This window comes from Talpa occidentalis, unplaced genomic scaffold (genome assembly GCF_014898055.3).
Source record: "Talpa occidentalis isolate TD23 unplaced genomic scaffold, MPIMG_talOcc4v2.1 talOcc4.5, whole genome shotgun sequence".
Lineage (NCBI taxonomy): Eukaryota > Metazoa > Chordata > Mammalia > Eulipotyphla > Talpidae > Talpa > Talpa occidentalis.
Genome location: NW_023604861.1, coordinates 23,147,549 through 23,171,078, shown reverse-complemented (window position 1 = coordinate 23,171,078; position 23,530 = coordinate 23,147,549). Strand labels below are relative to the sequence as shown.

Sequence of the window (23,530 nt, the reverse complement as noted above, 5' to 3'; positions counted from 1 at the left end):
TATATAAATTATATTTTCCCACTCAATTAAAATACCATCATTGTCCAAGATATATATATATATTTTTTTTAAAGATTCATTTATTTATACTAGCACTGGGTACAGGCCAGAGGCACGGGAGGGTGAGAGAATTCACCAGAGACAGAGCAGGGAGCAGAACAGGCAGACGGACTGAAAACACTGATGAGGGGAGCAGCGGGTGAGATAGGAGAGGTCTGCTGTGCATGTGGGTTGCTCCCTGGCCGGCAGGGAATTGAACTGGTGCTGCAGAGGCTGCACACAGCTTCACAGCACTGTGCTCAACCTGCTGCGCCACCCGGGAGGCCCTGTCCAAAATATTTTTATCTAATTCTAGACTACCCAATCTATTCCAGTGACTAATTTGTAAGCACTGCTATATAGTTTTGCTGTGGTTTTATAAAGTATTCTAACAACTAGGGTCCTCCCTGGTAGCCTAGGGATTAAGTCTCAGTGCTATCACCTCTAAGGTCTGAGTTTGATTCCCAGTCAGGGAGCTAACCCACATGGCACGACAGATCTCTCCTGTCTCACCCACTGCTCTCCTCAGCAGTATATTTCAGAAGATCTGCCTGTTCTGCTCCACACTCTGTCTCTGGTGATTCTTCTCACCCCCACTCCCTTGTACCTCTGGCCTACACCCCAGTTCTTCTATAAAATAAATATTTAAAAAAAAACAACAACTAGAGTACACAAATTTAAATTCGACTGAGATCATCTAACACAATATGTTGTACTATCTGGGTAAGCCAGTTGTATATAGAACTCAGAATAAAATTTATTTTTCTATCTCTGCATGTATTTGAAATTTCTTTAAATACTAATAACAATTAATGATTGGCTAACATAAGTAATGGTCAATTCTAACCTGATTCCAAATGTTTTGAGAGCAGCTGTCTCACCTCTCTCATTGACTGTTTTTATATTAAGTGAATATTATAAAATGGAATTATAAAGTAACTTTATCTTTATCAAATACTAATTTTTCATTCATATAAGATTTTGTTTATAAAATTAGTACCAGTACCTGTAAGTTTTAAAACTACTGGTCTAACATATAAATTGTGTCTTCAATATCAATCATCCAATTGTTTGATTTTTTTTTTTATTGAGATATAATTAACACACCAGAGTTCACCCTTTATAAGTATTCAATTTAGTGGATTTTGGTACATTCACAAAGTTATCCATTAATTACCAATAATTCCTGCTTGTCTGATTTTTTATTAAAAAAATAGAAAAACAAAAGTGTAATTTTTTATTCAATAAATATAATTTGATTCTTATGCAATTTTGTTACAGAAAGTGAAGTCCATGATTTTGGAAGGATGAGAGTAATCTATCAGCCAAGTCAGTTTCACACAGTTTCAATAACTGCAGCAATTTCCTTGAACTGTTTGTAGAAATTCTGAAAAGAAAAAGAAAAAGATTAATTTTGCCTTCAGATGACATTAAGGTACTACTTTTAATTATATTTGACCACCAGAGGCTATGTCACATATTGTTTGCATTCTTTATTATTATTGAAGGTTACCATTAGAAATATACAGGTGCAATTTTTCTGGTACCGCAAGAAAAATATTACTATAGAATTAGATAATTAGCGCATGACTGAAGTTTTTAAAAAGCACGAGAAAGTACTTTTGAGACCACACCAGAAAGATTTATTAAATGCCCAGCACTGTTGTAGTCACTGAAGATAAGAACAAAAAGACAGGACAGTTCACAGGCTTCAAATCACATTGCATTTCAGGGTGAGAGGAACCGTCCTTTTTAAGATATGGATTCGGGTACAGTAAGTGATGCAACATTAACAATGGTTTATATGGTAGAAGCTTATTTCTTTTTCATTTAAAAATTAAGCTGTGATGGTGGTTCTGTAGAAGTCATCTTTGTTAACTCAGGTAAGAAAGATATTGAACAAAATCTCTTTTCCTTTCTCCTCTACCTGCCAGGAGAGGTAAACAGGGAAACTTCACTTCAAAAATTAGGATGCCTTCTAATGATTTCTTTATTTGTATTTCCCTTCTTTTTGGGTCTTAATTCTCTAATTTGCTGCTTAAGAATATATGTATTTTGTTTTCATTTATGTGCATTCATTATAGAATGAAGCAGAATGTAACTTCTTTGAAGATATAAACTGTATAAACTGATGCTTAAAATTTCAGGTACCAGAAAGATGTGAGTTAAAAATTCAATGAGAGTTTTCAGTCCTGTAATTTGACTAGTGTGCTATGATTGCCTGGTTAACTTTAAATCATGTAAAAACTACCTTTGGAAGAGTTGCCTCACTTGTGTTACTTTTTTTCCTATGAGAAAAACATTTTAAAGGTAGAGTCAGAGATGAGTGCTATGCAGAAAAGTAAAAACTAGGCCAGGATTGTGAATTATAAGAAAGATTAAACCTATATTCTCTTTTGAAATTGATTTGGTCCTTCTATTCAACTGAAAGTTACTCACATAGTACAATTCACCACATTCATTTCCTTTTCATCAAGTCCTACTTCCTTCCAAGACACCAATTTAGAATTAATAATGCTGATTCTATAACCATTATTTTTTGTTCTAATGCAGAGATATCTATTTTAAAGGAAATCAAAGGGAAAGAAAACACTTAAAATATAATTTATAAAATATCACTATGGTATGATCCAGTGATTCCACTTCTAGGTAAATATCAAAAGAAATAAAATCATTACCTCAAAGAGATACCTGCACTCCCTTTTCACTACAATGTTATTTACAGTAGCCAAGATATAGAAATAACAAGGTATATATCTATTTGCAGATGAATAAGAATATGTGCTATATAGAGAATACTAATCAACCTCTATAAAGAAGGAAACCCTGCTATTTTTGACAACATAGATGAACCTGGAGGACATTACTTTTGGTGAAATAAACCAGACACCGAAAAGACAAATACATTATAATACATAAGTGTGGAATCTAAAAAAGTGAAACTCAAAGTAACAGAGAGTAGATGGAGATCACCAGGGGCTAGGGTGGGGGAAATGGATAATGCTGGTCAAAAGGTAGAAATGTTCGGTCATCATATGAAGTAAGTTTTGGAGACCTAGAGTGTAGTATTGTGAATACTGTTAATATTGTTAATATATTTTTATATTTGAAATCTGATAAGAAAATAGATCTGAAGTGTTCTCATCACACATATACACAGGTTAAGTATGTCAGGTGATAGATATGTTAATTAGCTTGATTATGGTAATCATTTCACAATGTATATATGTACCAAAACAGCACATTGTACACCTTAACTACATATTGATACAATTTTGTCAATTATACTTAAATCAGATTGAGGGAAAACCATAATTTATGAAGAAAAAATCCAAAGCCTCCTAAAATGGCATTTACAAAGCTTTTCTTTATTATTTTTTAAAAGATTTATTTTTTATTTATACAATAGCTGGGGTACAGGCCAGAGGTGCAGAGGTGAGAGGATTCACAAGACACAGAGCAGGGAGCAGAACAGGCAGACAGACTGAAAGCACTGCTGAGGGGAGCAGCAGGCGCAACAGGAGAGGTCTGCCACGCCATATGGGAATCTCCCTGGCCGGCCGGGAATCGATATTTTCCATAAATTTTATAAAGAATTCTCATCCCATTTCCACTTTATTCAGTATGGTTGCTTTTGCTGCTGCAGGGCTTCTGACCTATTCACTCACCAAAGGGAACAAGACAATGAAACAAAAGCAAAACTCTAAGGTGAGTTAAATTAGTCAATGGCAGGTGATACTTTCCTGTTTGAACACTTAAAAGTATATTTGAGGGGCCTCCCTGGTGGCACAGGGGGTTGGGATGCAACCTATGAAGCTGTCCGCAGCCTCTGCAGCATGAGTTTGATCCCCTGCCTGGCCAGGGAGCTACCCACATGGCGCAGCAGACCTCTCCTGACTCACCCGCTGCTCCCCTCAGCAGTGTACTTCAGTCAATCTGCCTGTTCTGTTCCCCACTCTGTCTCTGGTGAATCCTCTCACCCACCATGCTTCTGGCCTGTACCTCGGCTCTTGCACGCATAGATAAATGAATCTTTTTTAAAAAAAGTATATTTGATTTCTCAACCACTCCCCCTTTTTCTTCTTCATTCACAGAAAAGAGGTAGAATGATAATAGGAATAATGTGACTGTAAATATAGACTACTGAGTTGCTCAAACCTCTGTAAGACTAGTCATCAAGTTCTGGTGCTCTGACTTGCCCCCTGTAAACATAATTAGTCAGAAAATTTAGGGTCATCACTGCTCAAAGAGAAGATTCATTTAGCTTAACATTCTTGACCACTAAGCACAAGAAGAATAAAACAGTCAAATGCAGAGTAAATGTCCTGCCAGAGATGACATTTTCTCAAATACATTAATAGAAAACTGTAAAAGTGAGAGCAACAATAGACACATTCAACATTGTAAATGGAAAATAATTCATGAAATTCCCAAAGGGAACAAATTTAGATCTTTTGTGTGTACTAACAAATGGAAAGCACATGAAAACAAATGCAAATAAATGGTGATTAAAATTTCCCTCTAAGAAAGATCTTGAACATCTTTTTAAAAGCAGCAATTACAGAACAATGAGCTAAAATTGAATGAGTCAAATCACAAACCTGAAACTGTGGAATTGTCATTTCAAAGGACTTGTTCTTTACTTGCCCTGACTGATCAGCCACTTTTAGCATCACTGCCACGTAAGGATACTTAAGCGATCTGCAATTGTTGGAGCTCACAGCCATTCCCAATTTCCACTGAAAATCCACAAGCTGTAATGAAACAGTACAAACAACACATGGGTAATAACATCACCCTGAATACAGGTAGTCACTCAATTTTACTGTTCTCCCATTTAACTTTTAGTTTCAATGCCAATCACAGTAAAGTAAAATACCTTCATTTTAATATCACTCGGGGAACAATAATGAAATGAAAATGGAGAGGCAGTTAAGGCATATAAACAGAGTTAGAAAACAACAGTCATAATCACAAAAGAGAAAACACAAAGATCTCCAGCACATGTGTAACGGCCGTAGAAGGAAGATGTGGCAATACTAGTTTTCCTTTTATTTTGCTTCTGCACTTAGGGGGACTTCAAATGCTTTAAAGCATCTCTTACATCATTTTCCTATTCCACAAAAACTTTTCCCTCATTCCACAACCCAGAAGTCCAAAAATGGAAGCTAAATTATGTACCATCTTCAGAGTTGATCAAGGCACACATGGGAGCCATTCCAATGTCTTTCCTTCCCACAGTGCTCAACCTCAAACATTATGTAGCCTGGAGACTGGCTGAGAAGGTGGTTTCAGATTTCATCACTGTTGATGATGGACACCTGCCAGGTGATGGACTGTGCAGTTCACATGTATTAATTACCTCGCTGAACCATCATAACATTGGACGGTATTATTTCCATTTTGCACATGACAAAAGTGAATTTCAGAGCAATTAGACAACTTGTGCAGTCACACATCTCTGGAATGAGAACTGAAAGCTAGGTCTGTTTGACTCCAAAGATTACATGCTTATTGACTACTGGCTGCCTCAATACTTTTTATCTAATTCCTGTCAATGATTGTTCAGTGTTGCATGGCATAAAACTGGCTTGGATAAATGCAGTCGTTAATACTGACTCTAAAACTAAGCTCATGAGTGAAGGATTTTGTGTCTTGATACCAGGCTTAGACAGGTGTAGAGCACTTAGCAGAGGTACTCATAAAAAATAGCCACTCACAATAATTGCTACCAAGTTAGTGCTAATTAGGCCAAAAAAGGCCTTGCTTGTTGATAAATTTCATTTTGGTGGAATTGGCATGAGAACCAAAATTTCCTCTATCTCATACGGTCTTCGGACCAATCAGCTACAGCATGAACACCAGGCTGGTGCTGATAAAAATTTAGTACCTTTAGTAAGTGAAAAGACTGCATAAGATACATTTTTAAATGGAAATTTTCAACACAAGAATAAAGGATACATTTTAAAAATAACTCAAGGTGGTTAATAAACACACGGAAAAGTGCTTACCTATCACCAAGTAACAGGGAAATGCAAATTTAAACCACAAGGAGCTACTGGTACAAACTGACCCAAATGGCACAATCCCAACATTGGCAGGTAGGATGTGTCCCGTGCTGTTGATGAAGTCTAAATTGGGCCAATCTTTTTTGAAAACTGGCTTTATCTAGTAAAAGTGGAATTATTCATCTCCATCGCAATAAAACTGGAGTTATTCAACTACTAGGGAAATAATGTAGAAAAACATGCATATAGAATACACGAGAATGTTTTTAGTAATATATTCCTAATAGACCCTAACTGTAAACAATTAAAATCTTCATTGATAAATGAAAATGATAAATGAAATTCTGTACAGCAAAGAAAATGAACTTAGAAACACTAACACCAAAATGTTGGGGAAAAAGTAAAAGTGTTTTTTTTTTTTTAAGATTTATTTGCTTATACAAGAACTGGGTCTAGGTCAGAGGTGCGGGGGGTGAGAGGATTCACCAGAGACAGAGCAGGGAGCAGAACAGGCAGACGGACTGAAAACACTGCTGAGGGGAGCAGCAGGCGAGGCAGGCGAGGTCTGCTACGCCATGTGGGTATCTCCAGGGCTGGCCGGGAATCGAACCAGTGCTGCAGAGGCTGTGGACAGCTTCACAGCGCTGTGCTCAACCCACTGTGCCACCAGGGAGGCCCTGGAAAAGTAAAAGTTTTGATTCCATTCACTTAAACTTGAGAAGTAATGATAGGACATCACGAAAGGAAAATCATAACCTATAGGGAGGAGGGAAGACACTGGTTTGACTGGGGAGGGCATGTGGTGAGTTTCTGGGATACTTGTCCTTTTCTTGAATTTTGATTGGGGTTACAGATGATCACTTTTAAATAACTTTTTTTTTGGTTAACTATTATGAGATGGTTAATTAAATTTATTGTGGTAATCATTTTGCAACATATGCTATTAAGCAGTATACCTTAAACTTACACAAAACTGTAGGATAATTACAGCTTAAGAAAACTGAAAAAAAATTCACTAAACTTTCCATGTGTTACACACTTTTTGGTATATATTTTATCTTGTACATATACCCAGTGTGTGAGAGAAGATATAAGTCAGTGAATTTCACATTTCTGGTTGAAAAGAAAATTTTATTATGATCCAAGGTAAGTTTTACAGAGGGGCTAAGCTTGGAATTCAATTTTGAATGAACAACTGAAAGTAAGAGGAATATGGGACAAATATTCCATAAATACAAATGCTTAATAAATTTGAGCTGAACCAACTAAAGATGAAAATAGTATCTGGTTATGGAATAGAGCATTTATCTGGCTCTTGTAAGGAAAACACAAGAAAATAAAGCTGACAAGTGATCAGTCATCCAATAATTCTTTGTAAATTGAGATTTCAAAGGTTTTCAAAGTACTCTCGTATACTTTATTTAACTATGGAAAATACCTCATTTAAACTTTTCCTGTAGGCAACAAGGATCACTAAATTGAGTAAAAGGAACAAGAAAGTATTGTTTAAAAAACATTCATCTCTTCAAAGCTAAACACAGTATTCCAGGAATGGTGGTGACAAGTAGGATTAAGTTGATGCTATAAAGAATCACTAGGTCTTGAGTGGTATCAAAGACATCTATAAAAATTTGAGTCCAGGTGACTGTGAGAATGATGATATCATATATCAGTGAGAACTTTATATAGTTTAAATCCAAAGCTATTAAGCAGGAGGTGATAGGAAATACCGATATAGGAATGTTCAATCACAGGTTAAAAATCCAAGAACAGGATTCTAAGGAAGCCGTGATTAGCATTATCGTCATTTAAATCAGTTCAATGATGATATCCAAAAATTTAACTGACACTACTTAAAATGTACTCAGCCTCTATAACTTCTTCATGCAAGAAGTCCTTTTTTACTGTCCACAGTAAGCTGCTAAGAGTATGACTGCTTATTTGATCCTGAAAGTCTGAAGTAAAATAGAATTATCTAGAACATTTAGCAGAAAAGTAATTATGGAACTCAATTTTGAAATCCACTGACCATTGTTACAGAGAAACTGGCATGTGGAGGAAATAGGGAGAGCTGTCAGCAAGGCAGTTTTTGTCCAATGTTGGTAAAAGAAAGCTGGGATTAGTTTATGACTTCAGGCTCTCCCAAATTCTAAACTGAACATGTAAATGCAAATGAAATCAAATAAATGTGCTTTAGGCTTAAATAGAAAATAACTTTACAGATTTTAAAAGAGAAAGAAAACCTCAGAACAGAACAAACTTGCCACTGTAGAGAATATTAGGAATGAAATAATGTAGCCTCAAAATTCTTATGGTATGAAGAAAAATTTTTATGGTATGAAGGAAATGATTTAAAAAGAAAAACTGCAAAAAAAAAAAATCCAGTGGTAAACATCTATATATAGTCATCAGTAAGATAAAAATGCTACTATAAAGACTCATTTTATATTTATTTTTATTTTTCAAAAATCATAAAATTACAAAAGTAATCATGCACAACTCTACCATAGTATAAACTATTTTCATATTCCTATGTCCCCATTCTAGTCTGTATCTCTATTTTTTTATAGTCACAAAATACACACTTTGAGGCTTTTAAATAAGTTTTCAAATGGGAAGAATGTTGTGTTCTGTACACACTGATCTTTCCAAAAAGGCTATGAGAAAACTGATTAAATAATGTATCCAAAGTTACAAAACAAGTCCAGCTGGTGTTGAAACCCAAATTTATCTGATTCCAACTCCTCTTATACCTAGAGTATGATTACTAATTGGAATTGAACTATGTTCTAGTGGGTCAAGAAAGTAGATAAGGGCCTCCCTGGTGGTGCAAGGGGTTAAGACGCAACCTATGAGGCTGTGCGCAGCCTCTGCAGCACGAGTTCAGTCCCCAGCCAGGGAGCTACCCACATAGCACAAAAGACCTGTCTCACCTGCTGCTCCCCCTAGCAGTGTATTTCAGTCAGTCTGCCTGTTCTGCTCCCCACTCTGTCTCTAGTGAATCCTCTCACCCTCCCGCGCATCTGGCCTGTATCCCAGTTCTTATATGAATAAATAAATCTTTCAAAAGAAAAAGTAGATAAGACTGGGATGGGCCAAGAATGTTCAGTATCTTCTACATGCTGGAGTTCAGCATCTTCTACATGCTGTCCAATACCAATAATATTTATCACTAGCCAAATGTGACCATTTACATTAATAAAAAATAAAAACCCCAATTCCTCAGTTGCACTAGACACATATAAAGAGCTCAACAGCTACATGTGCCATACTGGACAGAGTCAAAGCAGAAAATTAACATCACACAAAGCTCTACTGGACAGTGATGTGTGTTCTCAGTACCTTTATATGTGGAAATTGATTGAAGCATGAGTATTATCAAATTTCTACTTGGGGAGTCATATTTGCTCTAGCCTGAGTTTGCTAAGACACTAGCCTTTTCTCATTTAATGACATACTTTTATTTTCTTTGTATCTGAAATGTTTATTTAGTACCTTTCACCTCAAGAAAATGCAAACTCCATGAAAGCAGGAACACTGCTAATCTAGGTAATCAGTGAATCTACTGGAACAATAGCTGGTAGAAAGTCGTTGTTCCAACAAGTATTTACTGAACTGTTTACAACTTCTGCAGTAAGTGGCAATTGGTCTCCAAAGATAGCTTTCAACATCACACTCCTCCCTGTCTACATTTTGCCCCTCAGATTAAGAAGTGGTGTTTAATTTTTCCTCTGCATGAAACTGAGTGGTCCCTGTGATTGCCTTGGCCAGCAGAATATGCTAGAAGAGGTTCGCTGGCATCTTCCAGCTCCTGCTGGCATCTTCCTGCTCCTTAGGATGGCAAGTGTCCGCCTCTGCCATAGAATGCTGGCTTTAGGGACTCTCCCTCTTGGAAACCAGCCACCATGATGTGAGCAGCCATTGAAGGAGAACCAAGTCCTTCTAATTATCAGCTGTAGCAGAGGTCACAGCCTAAGTCATCACTAATCACAAGTGAGCCCTCTAGATTTGTGTCCCAATTAAGCACCCAGATGACTGGAGCCCCAGCTGACGTGATGGGGAGCAGAAACCACCACCCAGCTTAGCCTAGCTAATGCACAGAATCACAAGAGATAATTAAACAGTTGTTTTCCATCATTAAGTTTTGGGTGGTTTGTAAGGCAGCAATAAATAATTAAAGCAGGGAAACAAACTGCAAATAACTTTGTCAATAAACTTAAGTTGATAAATGACTTATCGAAAATGTATTCTCCTAACTACATAATCTCAACTATTTGTTTATAGGAATTTTAGCAAATATAAATAACAAAAAAGCATTTCAGATTTGCTTACTCAGTTACCCCTGAGATGTCCATAGTGCCAGTAAAAACAACACGGAAGAATGAAGTATTTCCCATTAAACACATAAGAGTTGGGAAGGCATTTAGAGAGAGCATGGGAGAGACTTCTTTGCGGAATTGTTTTAAGTAGAAAGAGACGTAAAAAAAAGTGAAGAAAAAAGCCACAGGGGTATCTGAAGACAAATTTCTGAACAAAGGGCCTGCTGAGTAAGTGCAGAACCAATGAGGCCCATGTGGCTGGAGTGGCATGAACTAGAACAGGAAGAGAAGTTTTTGAAGGGTCCTGTAGGCCAAGGTAAATATTTAAGACTTTTTACTAGAGTTACAGAATCTCTTGAAAGGCTTTGGGCAGGGGAGGAACCTGGTCTAACTTAGACTGCAAAAAACTTACCAGGACTGGGCCTCCCTGGTGGCCTAGGGGGTTAAGTCTCAGCATGATCACCACTGAGACCTGAGTTCAATCCCTGGCCAGGGAACTAACCCACATATAGCACAGCAGACCTCTCCTGTCTCACCTGCTGCTCCCCTCAGCAGTGTATTTCAGTAGATCTGCCTGTTCTGCTCCCCACTGTCTTTGGTGAATCCTCTCACACACACCTCCTCCCCACTAGCCCCCCCTGACCCCGGCACCCCTGGCCTATACCCCAGTTCTTTTATGCATAAATAAGTCTTTAAAAATAAAACCAACTCATTGGGATAGGACATTAAGTATAGGAAAGCAAGGAGTCCCAGTTGGGCGAGAGGATAGTGGCTTGGATTCAAGGAAAGGTGAATTTAGACCCTAAAGGTAGAGAAAATAGTATGCTGACAAGTTGTATGGAGCTGTGAACTCTGTGGAGTGGTCACAACTGAAATCCCTAATTCATATACGGGTGAGACCTATTTCAAGACAGGGAGGTATGAGAGCTCAAAAATTTCAAACTATTGGCCCTAAATATTAGTTATATCTGGTACATTTTTTAAAAAAACATACAATACAAACAGAAATGAAATATAGTTGAATGTCATAAACTTTTTGAATATACATAATCACTTTGTTTAGCATATATTACAAGAGCATAGAGGGCCTCGCTGGTGGCGGAAGGGGTTAAGCAATGCACTATGAAGCAATCCACAGCCTCTGCAGCATGAGTTCGATCCCCGGCTGGCCAGGGAGATACCCACATGGTGCAGCAGACCTCTCCTGTCTTGCCCGCTGCTCCCCTCAGCAGTGTATTTCAGTCAATCTGCCTGTTCTGTTTCCCGCTCTGTCTCTGGTGAATCCTCTCAGCCCCCGCATCTCTGGCCTGTACCCCAGCTCTTGTATGCATAAATAAATAAATCTTTTAATAAAAAAAAGAGCATGAGCTATGAATAAAAATGTTCAATTTAGGAGTCCCTAGAGGTAACAATCATAAACGTGTAGGCTCCTGAGTTGACCTGGTTTCTGAGATCTTAAATCTTTAATTTCTCCACATTGAACCTCCAACAATTTGTCAGTTACACTTTAGGTTCTCCTACTCCAACACTGAGGTTTCTGTTCTGCTGTGATTTTTTTTGGTATTTATCTGTCACTCCAGTTTATGGGGCAGTAGTTTGTCCTGTGACCTCACCTCTCTGATAGATCCAAAAAAAGTTGACTTAAGTTTAGCTTTTTACTTTGTTTTTAGGATAGGGTACTTGACTTCAAGCTTCTTACATGCCAGGCCGGAAACTGGAAGTTAAAACACTTTTTGCGATTTTTCTTTATGAAGGTTTCAAACATCTTTTGTTCAATTTATTGAAAGGTACTTTATGAATTACCTAGTGTTGTCAAGGACATCTTTTAAAAAGTACTTTTCAACAGCTTATCACCTTTCTAAGCTCATATATTAATTTTGTTTGTAAACTACATGGATTGGATATGTGGCAGGCTGAATAATGGCCCCCCAAAGATGTCCACATTCCAATCTTTGAAATCTTTGAAACCTGTGACTATGTTGTTTTACATAACAAATCAGACCTTGCAGACATGACTGAATTAAGTATCTTGAAGGTGGGAAGATTTTCCTGGATTACCCAGGTGGTCCCTGTGTATTCACAAGGACCATTCTAAGACAGGTATTGGAGGGACAGTCAGAGAAGGCAATATGATGATGGTAGCAAAGAGAGAGAGTGAAAACAAAAGCAGAGATTGCTATGATATGCTTTGCAGATGGAAATAGGTCTCTCTTTTCTAGCCTCTCCCAGCTAGAAAAGAACAGGAAACAGATTCTCTCCTAAAGCCTCCAGAAGGAACACAGCCCTGCCAACACCTTGATTTTAGTTCCAGACTAATTTTGGACTTCAAATCTCCAAGACTGAAAGATAATACATTTGTGGGCCTCCCTGGTGGCACTAGGGGTTGGGACCCAATCTATGAAGCTGTCCACAGTCTCTGCAGTGCGAGTTTGATCCCCTGCCCACCAGGGAGCAACCCACATGGCCCAGCAGACTTCTCCTGACTTGCCTGCTGCTCCCCTCAGCAGTGTACTTGGGTCAGTCTGCCTCTTCTGTTCCCCACTCTGTCTCCGGTGAGGCCTCTCATCCCCCACACCTCTGGCCTGTACCCTGCTCTTGTACGCATAAATAAATAAATCTTTGAAAGAAAAAAAATAATACAGTTGTGTTGTTTTAAACAACTCTCCCCAGTCAAAAGTTTGATTTTTAAAATCCTATAATCTAGCATAATTTAATTTCCGGCTATCATAAAACACATGCTTTAGCGTAAGGGAATGGATAAAATGATTTATGAGATTGAAAGTGCAGTTAACTTAGTAATTGACTTCTTCTTCCCTCCCAGAATCCTCAAAAGCAACAGCAAGATCAGCTGGAGACGAGAAGTCAATGCACATACTTCATCCCCTGTATTCTTTTCTCTTACCACAGCCCTTCCTTATATTCTGTACAGACCTGGGTAACTCCTGACCTGCAACACTGTAGTTTTAGTACTACTATTTGGATAAGTATGCATTGTTATTTGTCTAAATAATAGATAATTAGCTGAAACAGGGCTGGAACACTTGGAACAAGAGGGCTAAAACACACATAAAAATTTAAATTCTTAATCCCGGCGTGCAAAATACAGAAAGGTTCAGTCTACTCTATCCTGTAAATAATTCTGAAGACTAAGAAACTGCGGCGCTATTTCCGTAAATGTTAATTTCTTCGTTCTTCATACTACATTTCTAAAATAATGCATGCCGAACTTGGAAAAACCAGCCCCTTATGAAGGAAGAACAACACAGTTTGTAGTTCTGAGGCTGGGGTGGGTGGGGAGGTGCAACCACCAGGGCAGCGGCTACCCTGTGGGATGCAAACGGGAAGGAGCAAAACAGAGTGGCGAAGCCAGGCAGCGGCCCGCGGCCTGGGCCTGGGCCTGCGGGGGGATCTGGCCAAGGCTCAGGCGAGCAGCATCCACGGGTGGCCAGAGACAGGGCAGGTGTCGCCGCCCGCCCCTGGCCCAGCGGCGGTCGCGGCCACTCACTCACCTGGTTGGTGACCTGAAACGGGAGCAGAAAACACAATTTAGGGCAAGATCGCTCTGGCTTCACAGCTCCGCCGCCCCGGCTCCTCCCAAGGGGGACTCACCTTGGACTTGGCATCCAGCTGCGGCTCGGGGGAGCCCTCCATGGCGACCACCGGGGCGGCGCAGCCCGCCAGGTGGACGCTCCGCGGGCCGCCGGCACTTCCGCTTCCTCTCGCGGCCCCTGGCGGCCGGGCGCACGCAGCGGACGCGGGGGAGGCGGAAGTGTTCAGCTTTGTGTAACTCGCCCTCGGCACTCTCTAAAAATCAACTTTAATTATTTCCTCAGCAGTACAAAATGGTTGTATGGAAAAATGTCCAAAGACTTGGAAGCTGCTTTGTCCAGAGGCGCTCACATTAGCTCCAGACTGCCGCCCCCCCCCCAACGCGGTGGACGTGGACTCTTCCCAGCCGCGGGCCCACAGCGCCCCCTGCCGGGGCGCGAGCGCGCTGCACGAGTAATTAGCCGAACACACCTTGGGAGCTTCCTGGCCTCCCGCACCCTCTTCCCGGGGGAATTTCGTTCTGCAAGGGTGGAGTCTGTTGGAATTCCAGTTGTAAGAGTAGTTTCCGACACTCGGGTTTACTTCACTGACTTAGCTGGGTGTGGTATAGGGATGCTTTTTCTTTCTCTGGGTTGCCCCTGTCCAATTCCAACCCTCAACTTGGTGACAGCAATACCTTCAGTCTGGTCTTCCCGCTTCCATCCTGTTCATCTCAAAACCATTCTAGACAGCATCCAAAATAATCCCCTCCCCCTGACTCCGCCAACTTTTTATTTTTAAAAACTTCATTTTTTTCCCAGAAAAGTCGCAAAAACAATCCACCAAACATCTCTGTAGTCTTTATCTAGATTCACCAACTGACTATTTTCCAGATTTGCTTTACCTTTAGTTACACAGTAATGACAACACTTCGTCTCTGTGGACTTGAGCATGTATAAGAACAAGGGTATTGACCATTGATCAGATACTATTGTTCTAACACATGGGCCAAATTAACCCCTCCTCCAGCCCCCCCCCCATGTTCCCACAATATTTTCAAAAACTGTTCTCTGCCTTAGTCACCACCAAAATCTAGTAAGAAACCACCCGTGAGTTTAGTAATCATTTCTTACTTTCCATCTCCATAAGTTTAGGGGACCATTTAGTCCATCCTGTCCTATCCATGGATGCGGTAAACAGAAAAATGACTCCCCAAAGATGTGTTAAAAGATAAACTGAGACGTATTAAAAGTATTAAGAGTTTATGGAAGTAAAGTAAGGAAATTATTTATTGGCTGTAATTTAACGCCTGACTGACGGGTTGTTATCGGCTTTTCTTACTGTTTTGATTTCGTAACTTGAGGCATTTATAGGCATCGATTTGGATTTGCTTATACAGGCCACCAGACAGTAGTGGCTTCTTTAGTTAATTTAGCAGATATCAATATCTAAACCTCCAGAATTGTGAATATATTATGTTACATGGCGAGGGAGGATTAAGATTACAGATGGAATTAAGTTTGTTAATCAGTGGCTCTTATAATATAATGTGTCTGGATTCCTAGGTGGACTTAATGTAATCCCCAGGATTCTTCATTGTGGAAGATGGTGGCAGGGGAGTTAGACTCAGAAAGCAGGTGTCAGAGATGGGATGTAAGAAAGACCAGCCAATCATTGGCTTTGAAGATGGAAGGGGTGGCCAAGAGCCTAGAGGCCTCTAGCAGACGGAAAAGGAAAAAAAAAAAAATCAATAGATTCTCTTACCAACACCTTGATTTTAGCTCAGTAACCCATTACAATGTCTGACCTTCAGACTGTAACGTAATAGATTTGTGTTGTTTTGAGCTACTAAGTGTGTGGAAATTTGTTCTAGCACCAACAGAAAACTATGGGACTGGAAGATTGCACGATGTGCTAGAATTTTTGGAATCACACAAGTCAAAATCTAAATCCTCTTTTAATCACTCAGCTGTGTGATGTCAGTATAGATAGCCTTTCTGAACATCAGCTTTCTAGGCTGTAAAAATGAGACTATTAATATTTGTGCCCCAGGGTTTTTATTAGAGGGGGAAAGAGGTCAGTATGTAAATCAAAGCTCCTTCACATAGTAAGTACTCGATAAATGCCAAATCCTGTTATCATCATTATGATAGTCAATCCTCAGAGCTCTCTAGATCATACATTACCTCCACTGTCAAGATGAAAATACTGAAGTTCAGGAATGCTAAGCAAGATCACTTAGCTAATAAGTAAAACTTTAAACTCTGGTTTTAATTTAGTCTTATAATATAATTTCAGAGAACTCCCGAGGGGTTCAGAAATCGCAGTGTACCTGATGAAATCTTTTCTAGTTGCCTTGTGCTAATTGAATGTTCTAGTTGTACTGCAGATATTCAAGGATGTATGTGCATGGGGGAAGGGAGGTGAATAGTGGTGATAATCGATGAGCAGCATAAGCAAAAATGCAAACCTGGCTGGTTACAACTGTGATGACAGCCTTATGTAAAAATTCTGTCCCATTAGATTCTATTTTTAATTCCATCTGTAACATCTCAGAAATTATCCTGTACATGACATCAGATGACTTCTGACATACAGGGAGCCAGGCAGCAATGGTGACTCAGGTACACACATGAACTTGGACATAGCTGTCCAACACTTCTATGGTATTGTTGACTGTATACTTACAATGTTTAACTGCCATTTAAAATGTCTTTAAAAGCGTAAGCTGTGATTTGGCATAATACAATGTTACCAGGTGGGGAAGTTGGCAAGGAGTGAGAACAGTGGGTTGTAAAGTTGTATCCATAAAGCAAACATAAATTATTGAAAGAATGACCAAAATTTGGGCCTCCCTGGAGGCGCAAGGAATTGAGTGCAGCCCTGTGAGGCTGTCTGCAGCCTCTGCAGCATGAGTTCTATCCCTGGCCAGCAAGCTACCCACACAGAACAGCAGACCTCTCCTGACTTGCCTGCTGCTCCCCTCAGCAGTGTATTTCAGTCAGTCTGCCTGTTCTGTTCCCCACTCTGTCTCTGGTGAATCCTCTCACCTCCCACACCTCTGACCTGTACCCCAGTCCTTGTAATCATAAATGGATAAATCTTTAAAAAAATGACCAAAATTCCTTATTTTCTTACAAAACACCCAAACAAAGCTTTGTTTTACATTTAAAAGGTGGATACTTCAGCAGTGTGGATGGTCTTTTTTTTTTTTTTTAAGATTTTTATTCATTTATACAAGAACTGGCGTACAGGTCAGAGGTGCTGGAGGGTGAGAGAATTCACCAGAGAGAGCAGGGAGCAGAACAGGCAGATGGACCGAAAACACTGCTGAGGGGAGCAGTGGGCAAGGCAGGAGAGGTCTTCCACGCCATGTAGTTATCTCCCTAGCCAGCCGGGAATCGCACCCGCGCTGCAGAGGCTGTGGACAGCTTCAAAGTGCTGCGCTTTACCCACTGCATCACCAGGGAGACCCAGCAGTGTGGATGGTCTTGAATAGATAAAAAGATTGTTTCAGTTTAAGGTTGGAGAAATCACCAAATCCTTCAGAATACAAGAAAGATATTTATAAGGATGAGAGAGAAGTCTTTGAATGAGAGGACAAAGACAAGTCAGTGTGGAGGACTGGGGAAGTACCCAGTTAATTTTCATCATTCGTAGAAGTTACGGGGGATAAAATCACTACCGACACTTAATTAGTAAATATATGACCACTGCTCCTAGGGGAAACGCCCGCTGGGTTCCTATAAGCCTCTGGTCACATTTTCATCAATAGATTGATATATAACCTTGTTTTACTGCTGTTTTTGTTTAAAGACATCTCACTCAATATATAGAGCTGATTTATTAATATTGAACTCAAGGCCAGCAGCACTGTCACTCCTGCTTCAAGAAACTTATTCAACATCTTCTCTATAAGGCACAACACAGCCTTTTTGTGCTTTGGAACATATGAAAGCACAATTGGGGGCCTTCCTGGTGGTGCAGAGGTTAAAGTCTCAGCGCTATTAGGCTATCACCAGCCATTGCAGCTTGAGTTTGATCCCGGCCAGGTTGCTGACCGATATGGCACAGCAGACCCATGTCTCTCCTGCTGTTCCCCTCAGCCGTGTATTTCAGTAGATCCGCCTGTTCTGCTCCCCACTCTGTCTCTGGTGAATACAGACACACACACACACACACACACACCCCTACACTCCTGCGCCCCTGCACCTCTGGCCTAAGCCCCAGTTTTTATATGCACAATAAATAAAATTAACAACAAGAAAGCACAATGCTTTAAGTCATTTAATACACCAAAATCACTGACAAAGAACAGAGAAATATGGCACTAAATAAGCTACAAAAACTGACACTTGTTTCTAGTATGAGAGCTGCTACCAGAAAGCAGAGCAATGACTTGTTCAAACTCAAATGGGAATTCTTTTTTTTTTTTTTTTTTTGCCACTCTGTATGTGCCTGTGAATGACTACAAAAGTACCGCAAGAGTATGAATTTGGAGATTGCAAATCAATTTTAGCAAGTGAGTGAATTAAAAATACAGAATTCTTGAATAATGAGGATTGACACTATTTGTCCCTTTTTTGGAGAAATACTTCATTCTTATTTGGCAAAGGATATGGATAAAGGGAGAATTAAAACACTGGGATCAATGATGTAAAATAGTGGGTCCCCTTTCAGACTTACTGAATCAAAATCTGCATTTCTGATTCCCCAGGTGTTTGCATGGCCATTCAAGTTTGAGTATGGCTGTCCTTGATATGACCCTAGGTATATCTGTGCCAGAGGGTGGAGGTTAAATCCTGTAAACATTAGATAGTTCCTACATAAATGTAGTTTTTATGGGTCCAAAGGTCTAGCACATGCTAGGAGAACCTCTCTAAAGTGAAAGGTGTTATGAGCTTGCAATTCCAATTAATAGGGAAGAGGCAGATTACACAGTGGGTTTCTTTGTCTCTTAGAGGCAGCTTATGCCACACTTGGGAATATAGTTGTGACGCATTTACTGAGTGACATGCAAGGCAGCAAGTTTGAGTAAGTGCCTCAGGAGAATTGTGCTCTGCAGCAAGTCCAAACTGGAGTGCATGTCACCTTGCTGTTTGGCTCTATGTCTTAGCAAATCTAGTGGTGCTAGAGACGTCCATGATGGACAAGGATGCTATGTGGTGTCTTCGGGCAAGTTCTAACAGGAGAGTCACAGTACAGAACCTCAGGGTTCTGGAGCAAGACCATTCCTCTGACAGCAAGTCATATGAAAAGCAGCCCGTGGCTTGCCACTGAAAGGCCCACATGGAACTCAGGTGATTACACAAGTACAACCGCACATCATAGCTGGACATTTCAGATTTATCAAGTCATAGTTGGGTGGATATAGCAACAGTCTGTCATTTGTGTAAGGAGAAAAAGGAGCTAAGAGACTGGAAGTCCCTTGGAGGCTGAAAATCAGTGGCCAGAATATCCCGGTGAAAGACTAGGAAATTCGCCAAGAAAGGCAAGCTCAGTGTAATAAAAATATCTTTTCTCACTTGACAACTCTTCTTTTTTCCTGAATGCTCTTTATAAGGTGGAGTAGTAATATATGCTGCTACCCAGGTCAAATGCCTGGAGTCATTATTGACAATTCCTGCTCATCAGAGGAATAAACCTCTCCCTCCCTTTTTTTCACTTTACTTTTTTTGCCATTTGTTTTTTTTTTGAAAGATTTTCATGGAAGTAACATTGGCTTATGTTATGTAGGTTTCAGGTGTACAGTATTATAATTTGGCTATCCCACCAAAAGTCTAGTTTCTATCCACCCCATAAAATTGGTCCTGTTTACCTGATTTGCCCATTCCCCCAGCCCTCAAGGACACTCCCTTAAAACAGTATTTCTTTAATCTGGGACTGCCCCTATATATCTCCATGGCTACTGCTTTAATGAAATCTCACTATTTTGCTCTTGCAAATCGTCCACATTATTTACAAATGGTGTTTCCCTATATCTGATTATTCCATTCATTCCTCAAATATTTATTGAGCATAAACTATGTATCAGGTACTGGGTTAGGCCTTGGGGAAACGTGCAAAAAAAAAAAAAAGGCATTACTGCATTCCTCTTTGAGTTTAAAGTCTGGCGGATGACAGCAATGAAAACCCTTCAATGATATCCTGCTATTTTTAGTATGAAACCCGGATGTCTTGACCCCACCTGTCCCTGCTTATCTCTCCAATATCCCTCTAACCACTGCCTTTCAATTCTGCAATTTTTGTAGCCACAATGCACACTTTCCCTTTTTAGAGCAGTCTCCTCTCTGCCTGGCTAACTCTACTATTTCTTAAGGGTGCAGTCCAGTTGACCCCCTTTTTGGGGATCCTTATGGATACTCCCTCTCCTCTTGAACTGCTCTTCTTTGCAGTTTACATATCAACTACCTCCTTCACATAATGCATCACCCTTTATTGTGATCTTTCTTCTGCCCCCGCTTTTTCTGCACTAGCGAGCTCGGTTTTGTGTACCCAGCACTTACAGTGTCTGATTCACAACAGCACTTGACATTTTTTTGTCCAGCGGAATTGTGTAGGTAGCTAGAAATGCACCCCACTCCGTAAGGCTAGCACAGCATTTATGTACACATCGCTTCTGGGGCACGACTCCCAGACGGCCTTAGGGCCCCCAGATGGGCAGGGACCCAGTTACAACCTCGCAGACTTGGCCCGGCTGACGCGCCCCCTAGCGCCTCGCGCTGCTCCTGCAGGAACTGGAGGGCGCCAGCCAGCACGCGGTCAAGGACCAGCTCGGGGCGCATGCGTCGTACACCAGCGCTCGGCTGGGAAGGGAAGAGTCCAAGTGTGAGGGGAGCCGCCTGTGGATTCAGATTATTTTTCCTCGTTCACTAGAGAAGTGCCTCCTATCCTTTCCTCTTACAGTGCGTCTTAACGTATCCTTTATTATGTGACTCTGAGGAGAATGGTAAAGAGGCTAGGGTGTTGTCAAGCTTGCCTGCTTCCTTCAGTCCCCCCCGCCCCTGTGAGTTGGACGGCCCCAGGTCAGGGCGCGCGGGGGCGGAAGCGCCGGCTGTCAGTGCTGGAGCGGGGCCGGGCGGAGCGGCGATGGAGGGTCAGCGCTGGCTGCCGCTGGAGGCCAATCCCGAGGTTAGCGCGGCGCCTCTCTTGGCCTGACGCTGCAGGCCGGGCGGAGGGACCCGGGCTGCCGCTGCTGCTCCCGAGGCAGCCTCTAAATTGTGTTTTGTGTTTTCTTTTCAGGTCACCAACCAGGTGAGTGCGGTGTCTTTCGCCCGGGACCCCAGAGCCATCACAGCTCGCCTCCACCTCTGCGCGCCCCGGGCGGCTGGGATTTCATCCCGCGGAGGCCCCTTTTACTCGGCTTCAGGAGGCTGTGCCCCCAGCACGGCCATCTCCCGCCTACCTGGCTGCTGGAGCTGCCTCAGCCCTTTCTGGGGTCCCCATCCCTGGTCATCACGCGTCCTGGGGTCTGAGGTTTGAGGGGCGGTCACCCTTTATTCCTGCTCGTCTTCCCTGATCGCTTTGCCTCCTGCTGGTGCCGATTCCATAAATTTCTCACCCCTGTGCCTTGTGGGTGACTAATTTGCCTACACTACCTGACTCCAAGCTTTGTAAACTCGCCCACCCAGTCCTGGTAATTTCATCCACCGCCTGCGCTATGAAATCATCTTCCAATCATCTTCTCCTGCCCCATCCAGTCACTTCTCTTCCCTGCCACGCCCCCTTTCTCCTCCAGTCTCTTGAAACTGGAATTTAGTTTATGCCATAAAAAATTCAGTGTGATGGGACCCACGCCATTCTTTGCCACCTACAGTCTTGAAAGTTCTAATGGCTATTGGAGGGTTGGGTTTGGGGACAGAGAAGAGGACATGTCTCAGTCACTCGATGAAAACAATAAGTGCTACCAACTGAAAACTTTTGTTTAGGTGGGTTTTTTCTGTTTTGGTCTTAGCCTGTTTGTTTTTCTTTTTTTTTAAGAATATGATTTTTATTTAAAGATTTATTTTTATTTATATGAGAGCTGGGGTACAGGCCAGAGGTGCAGGAGGGTGAGAGGGTTCACCAGAGACAGTGGGAAACAGATCAGGCAGATCTACTGAAATACACTGCTGAGGGGAGCAGCGGGCGAATCAGGAGAGGTCTGCCCTGCCATGTGGGTAGGTCCCTGGTCAGCCAGGGGAATCGAACCTGTGCTGCAGAGGCTGTGGACAGCTTCACAGCTCTGTGCTCAACCTGCTGAGCCACCAGGGAGGCCCTGTTTTTCATTCTTAATAAGTCATTTATTGTTCACTGCTTTCTTAGGTTATCATAAGATACTGTTGCTTCCTATAATATCCCTTCTTATCACCAAGGAATAACAAATCATGGTGTACTGAACTTAATTGGTTTTGGTTTTCAAAGCCTGTTAAGTTTTTATATCACAAAAAGTAGATAGAAATACTTTATCTTAATGTTTGCATCGAATCCTTTTTTGTTTTCTTTTTCAGATGTATTGTATGTTTTTGAAATGACTGTTATGGACTCAATAATTATATCTTTGTAATTTAGAAATGCACAAAGCTTAACATTCAAACCATATCTTTTATATAATTCTTACGACGATGCTTTCTACTGCTCTTAATTCTTTTTAGTTTTCCCCTTTCTGAAATTTGTTTTTCATATTTTCTCCTAACACATTTTGACTCTTGACAAATCTTTACACTGAGAAAATCAGTATTTGCAGCTTCTGATTTAGTGTCATAGGAAAGAAGCATGTTTCTCTCAGATTTAATCCAAAACTGTTTTTATGCTCTCTGCAAGAAATCAGTTTGTCATGTATCTCTGTTTCCATTGATTTAAATGTCTGCTCTTTCACGAGTACTATACTGCTTTGATAATGATATTTGTGTATTTAGTTGTGAAATCAAATAGTATGAATCCTACAATTTTGTTCCTTTTTCAAATCACTTAGGCTATTTTATTTACTTATTATTTCCATAGAACATTTAGAGTCAACGTTTCAATGTCTACAGAAAGTTCTGCTGTGATTTTGATATATCAAGCAAATTATTTTTGGGAAAATTAACGTTTTAACAATATTGACTCTTGTAATCCATGAAGATGGTACATCTGTCTCATTTACTTGGTTCTTCAATTTCTTTCAACAATGTTTTGTAGTTTCAGTGTGTAGGTAGATGTTGCATATATTTTGTTTGTGTTAGACCTAAGTAATGATTTTTGGTGGTTTTGTACATGATACTATTTTGACATTTCAATTTTTAATTTTCTATTGCTATATATAGAAATACAATTGATTTTTGTACATTGACTTTGTATATTGTATCACTTATTCTATATATATAGTTTGTTTTTTTTGGTGGGTACTGTGGAATTTTCTACTTAGGCAATCATATTCTCTGTGAATAGACTCTTATTGTTTCTCTTTCAATGTGTATGCCTTTTATTTCTTAGTGCACTGCTTGGAACCTTCAATACAAAGTTGAATAGGGTGGAGAGAGCAAGGATATCCTTTGATTTTTCTGGGTCTCGGGGGAGAATGTTTTATCTTTCATCATGAGATATGTTAGATGTAGGGTTTTGGTAGATGCTGTTTATCAGGCTAAGGAAGTTACTTTTTCCTAGTTTGCTGAGAGT

General features: G+C 40.5%; 2 protein-coding genes across 3 annotated transcripts in view; one reads left to right on the top strand and one right to left on the bottom strand.

The window, feature by feature from the left end:
* Window positions 1–1,222: 1,222 nt before the first annotated feature.
* On the bottom strand, window positions 1,223–14,064 carry COMMD6 (COMM domain containing 6). 2 transcript variants are annotated; one of them, XM_037528920.1, is made up of 4 exons: window positions 13,976–14,064; window positions 13,876–13,887; window positions 4,641–4,793; window positions 1,223–1,426 (listed from the first exon to the last, which is right to left on the bottom strand). In XM_037528920.1, exons 1-4 carry the CDS (start codon window positions 14,015–14,017, stop codon window positions 1,376–1,378), a joined length of 258 nt encoding a protein of 85 aa, XP_037384817.1. In that variant the 5' UTR covers window positions 14,018–14,064; the 3' UTR covers window positions 1,223–1,375. The 2 variants fall into 2 exon arrangements, with proteins under 2 accessions (XP_037384817.1, XP_054557529.1); XM_054701554.1 differs by lacking the exon at window positions 13,876–13,887.
* Window positions 14,065–21,080: 7,016 nt separating this feature from the next.
* UCHL3 (ubiquitin C-terminal hydrolase L3) overlaps window positions 21,081–23,530 on the top strand; it is a 52,113-nt gene continuing 49,663 nt past the window's right edge. The window contains exon 1 of the mRNA XM_037528919.2: window positions 21,081–21,148. The gene's annotated coding sequence lies outside the window, so the exon portion shown is untranslated. The remainder of the gene's footprint in view (window positions 21,149–23,530) is intronic.

Excerpts from the sequence above, each read along its gene's own strand:
- COMMD6 (XM_037528920.1), bottom strand. The coding sequence starts at position 14,017 with ATGGAGGGCTCCCCCGAGCCGCAGCTGGATGCCAAGTCCAAG. Across the intron at positions 1,427-4,640 it reads TGACAATTCCACAGTTTCAG|AATTTCTACAAACAGTTCAA; the intron begins GTTTGTGATTTG and ends TTTTCTTTTCAG.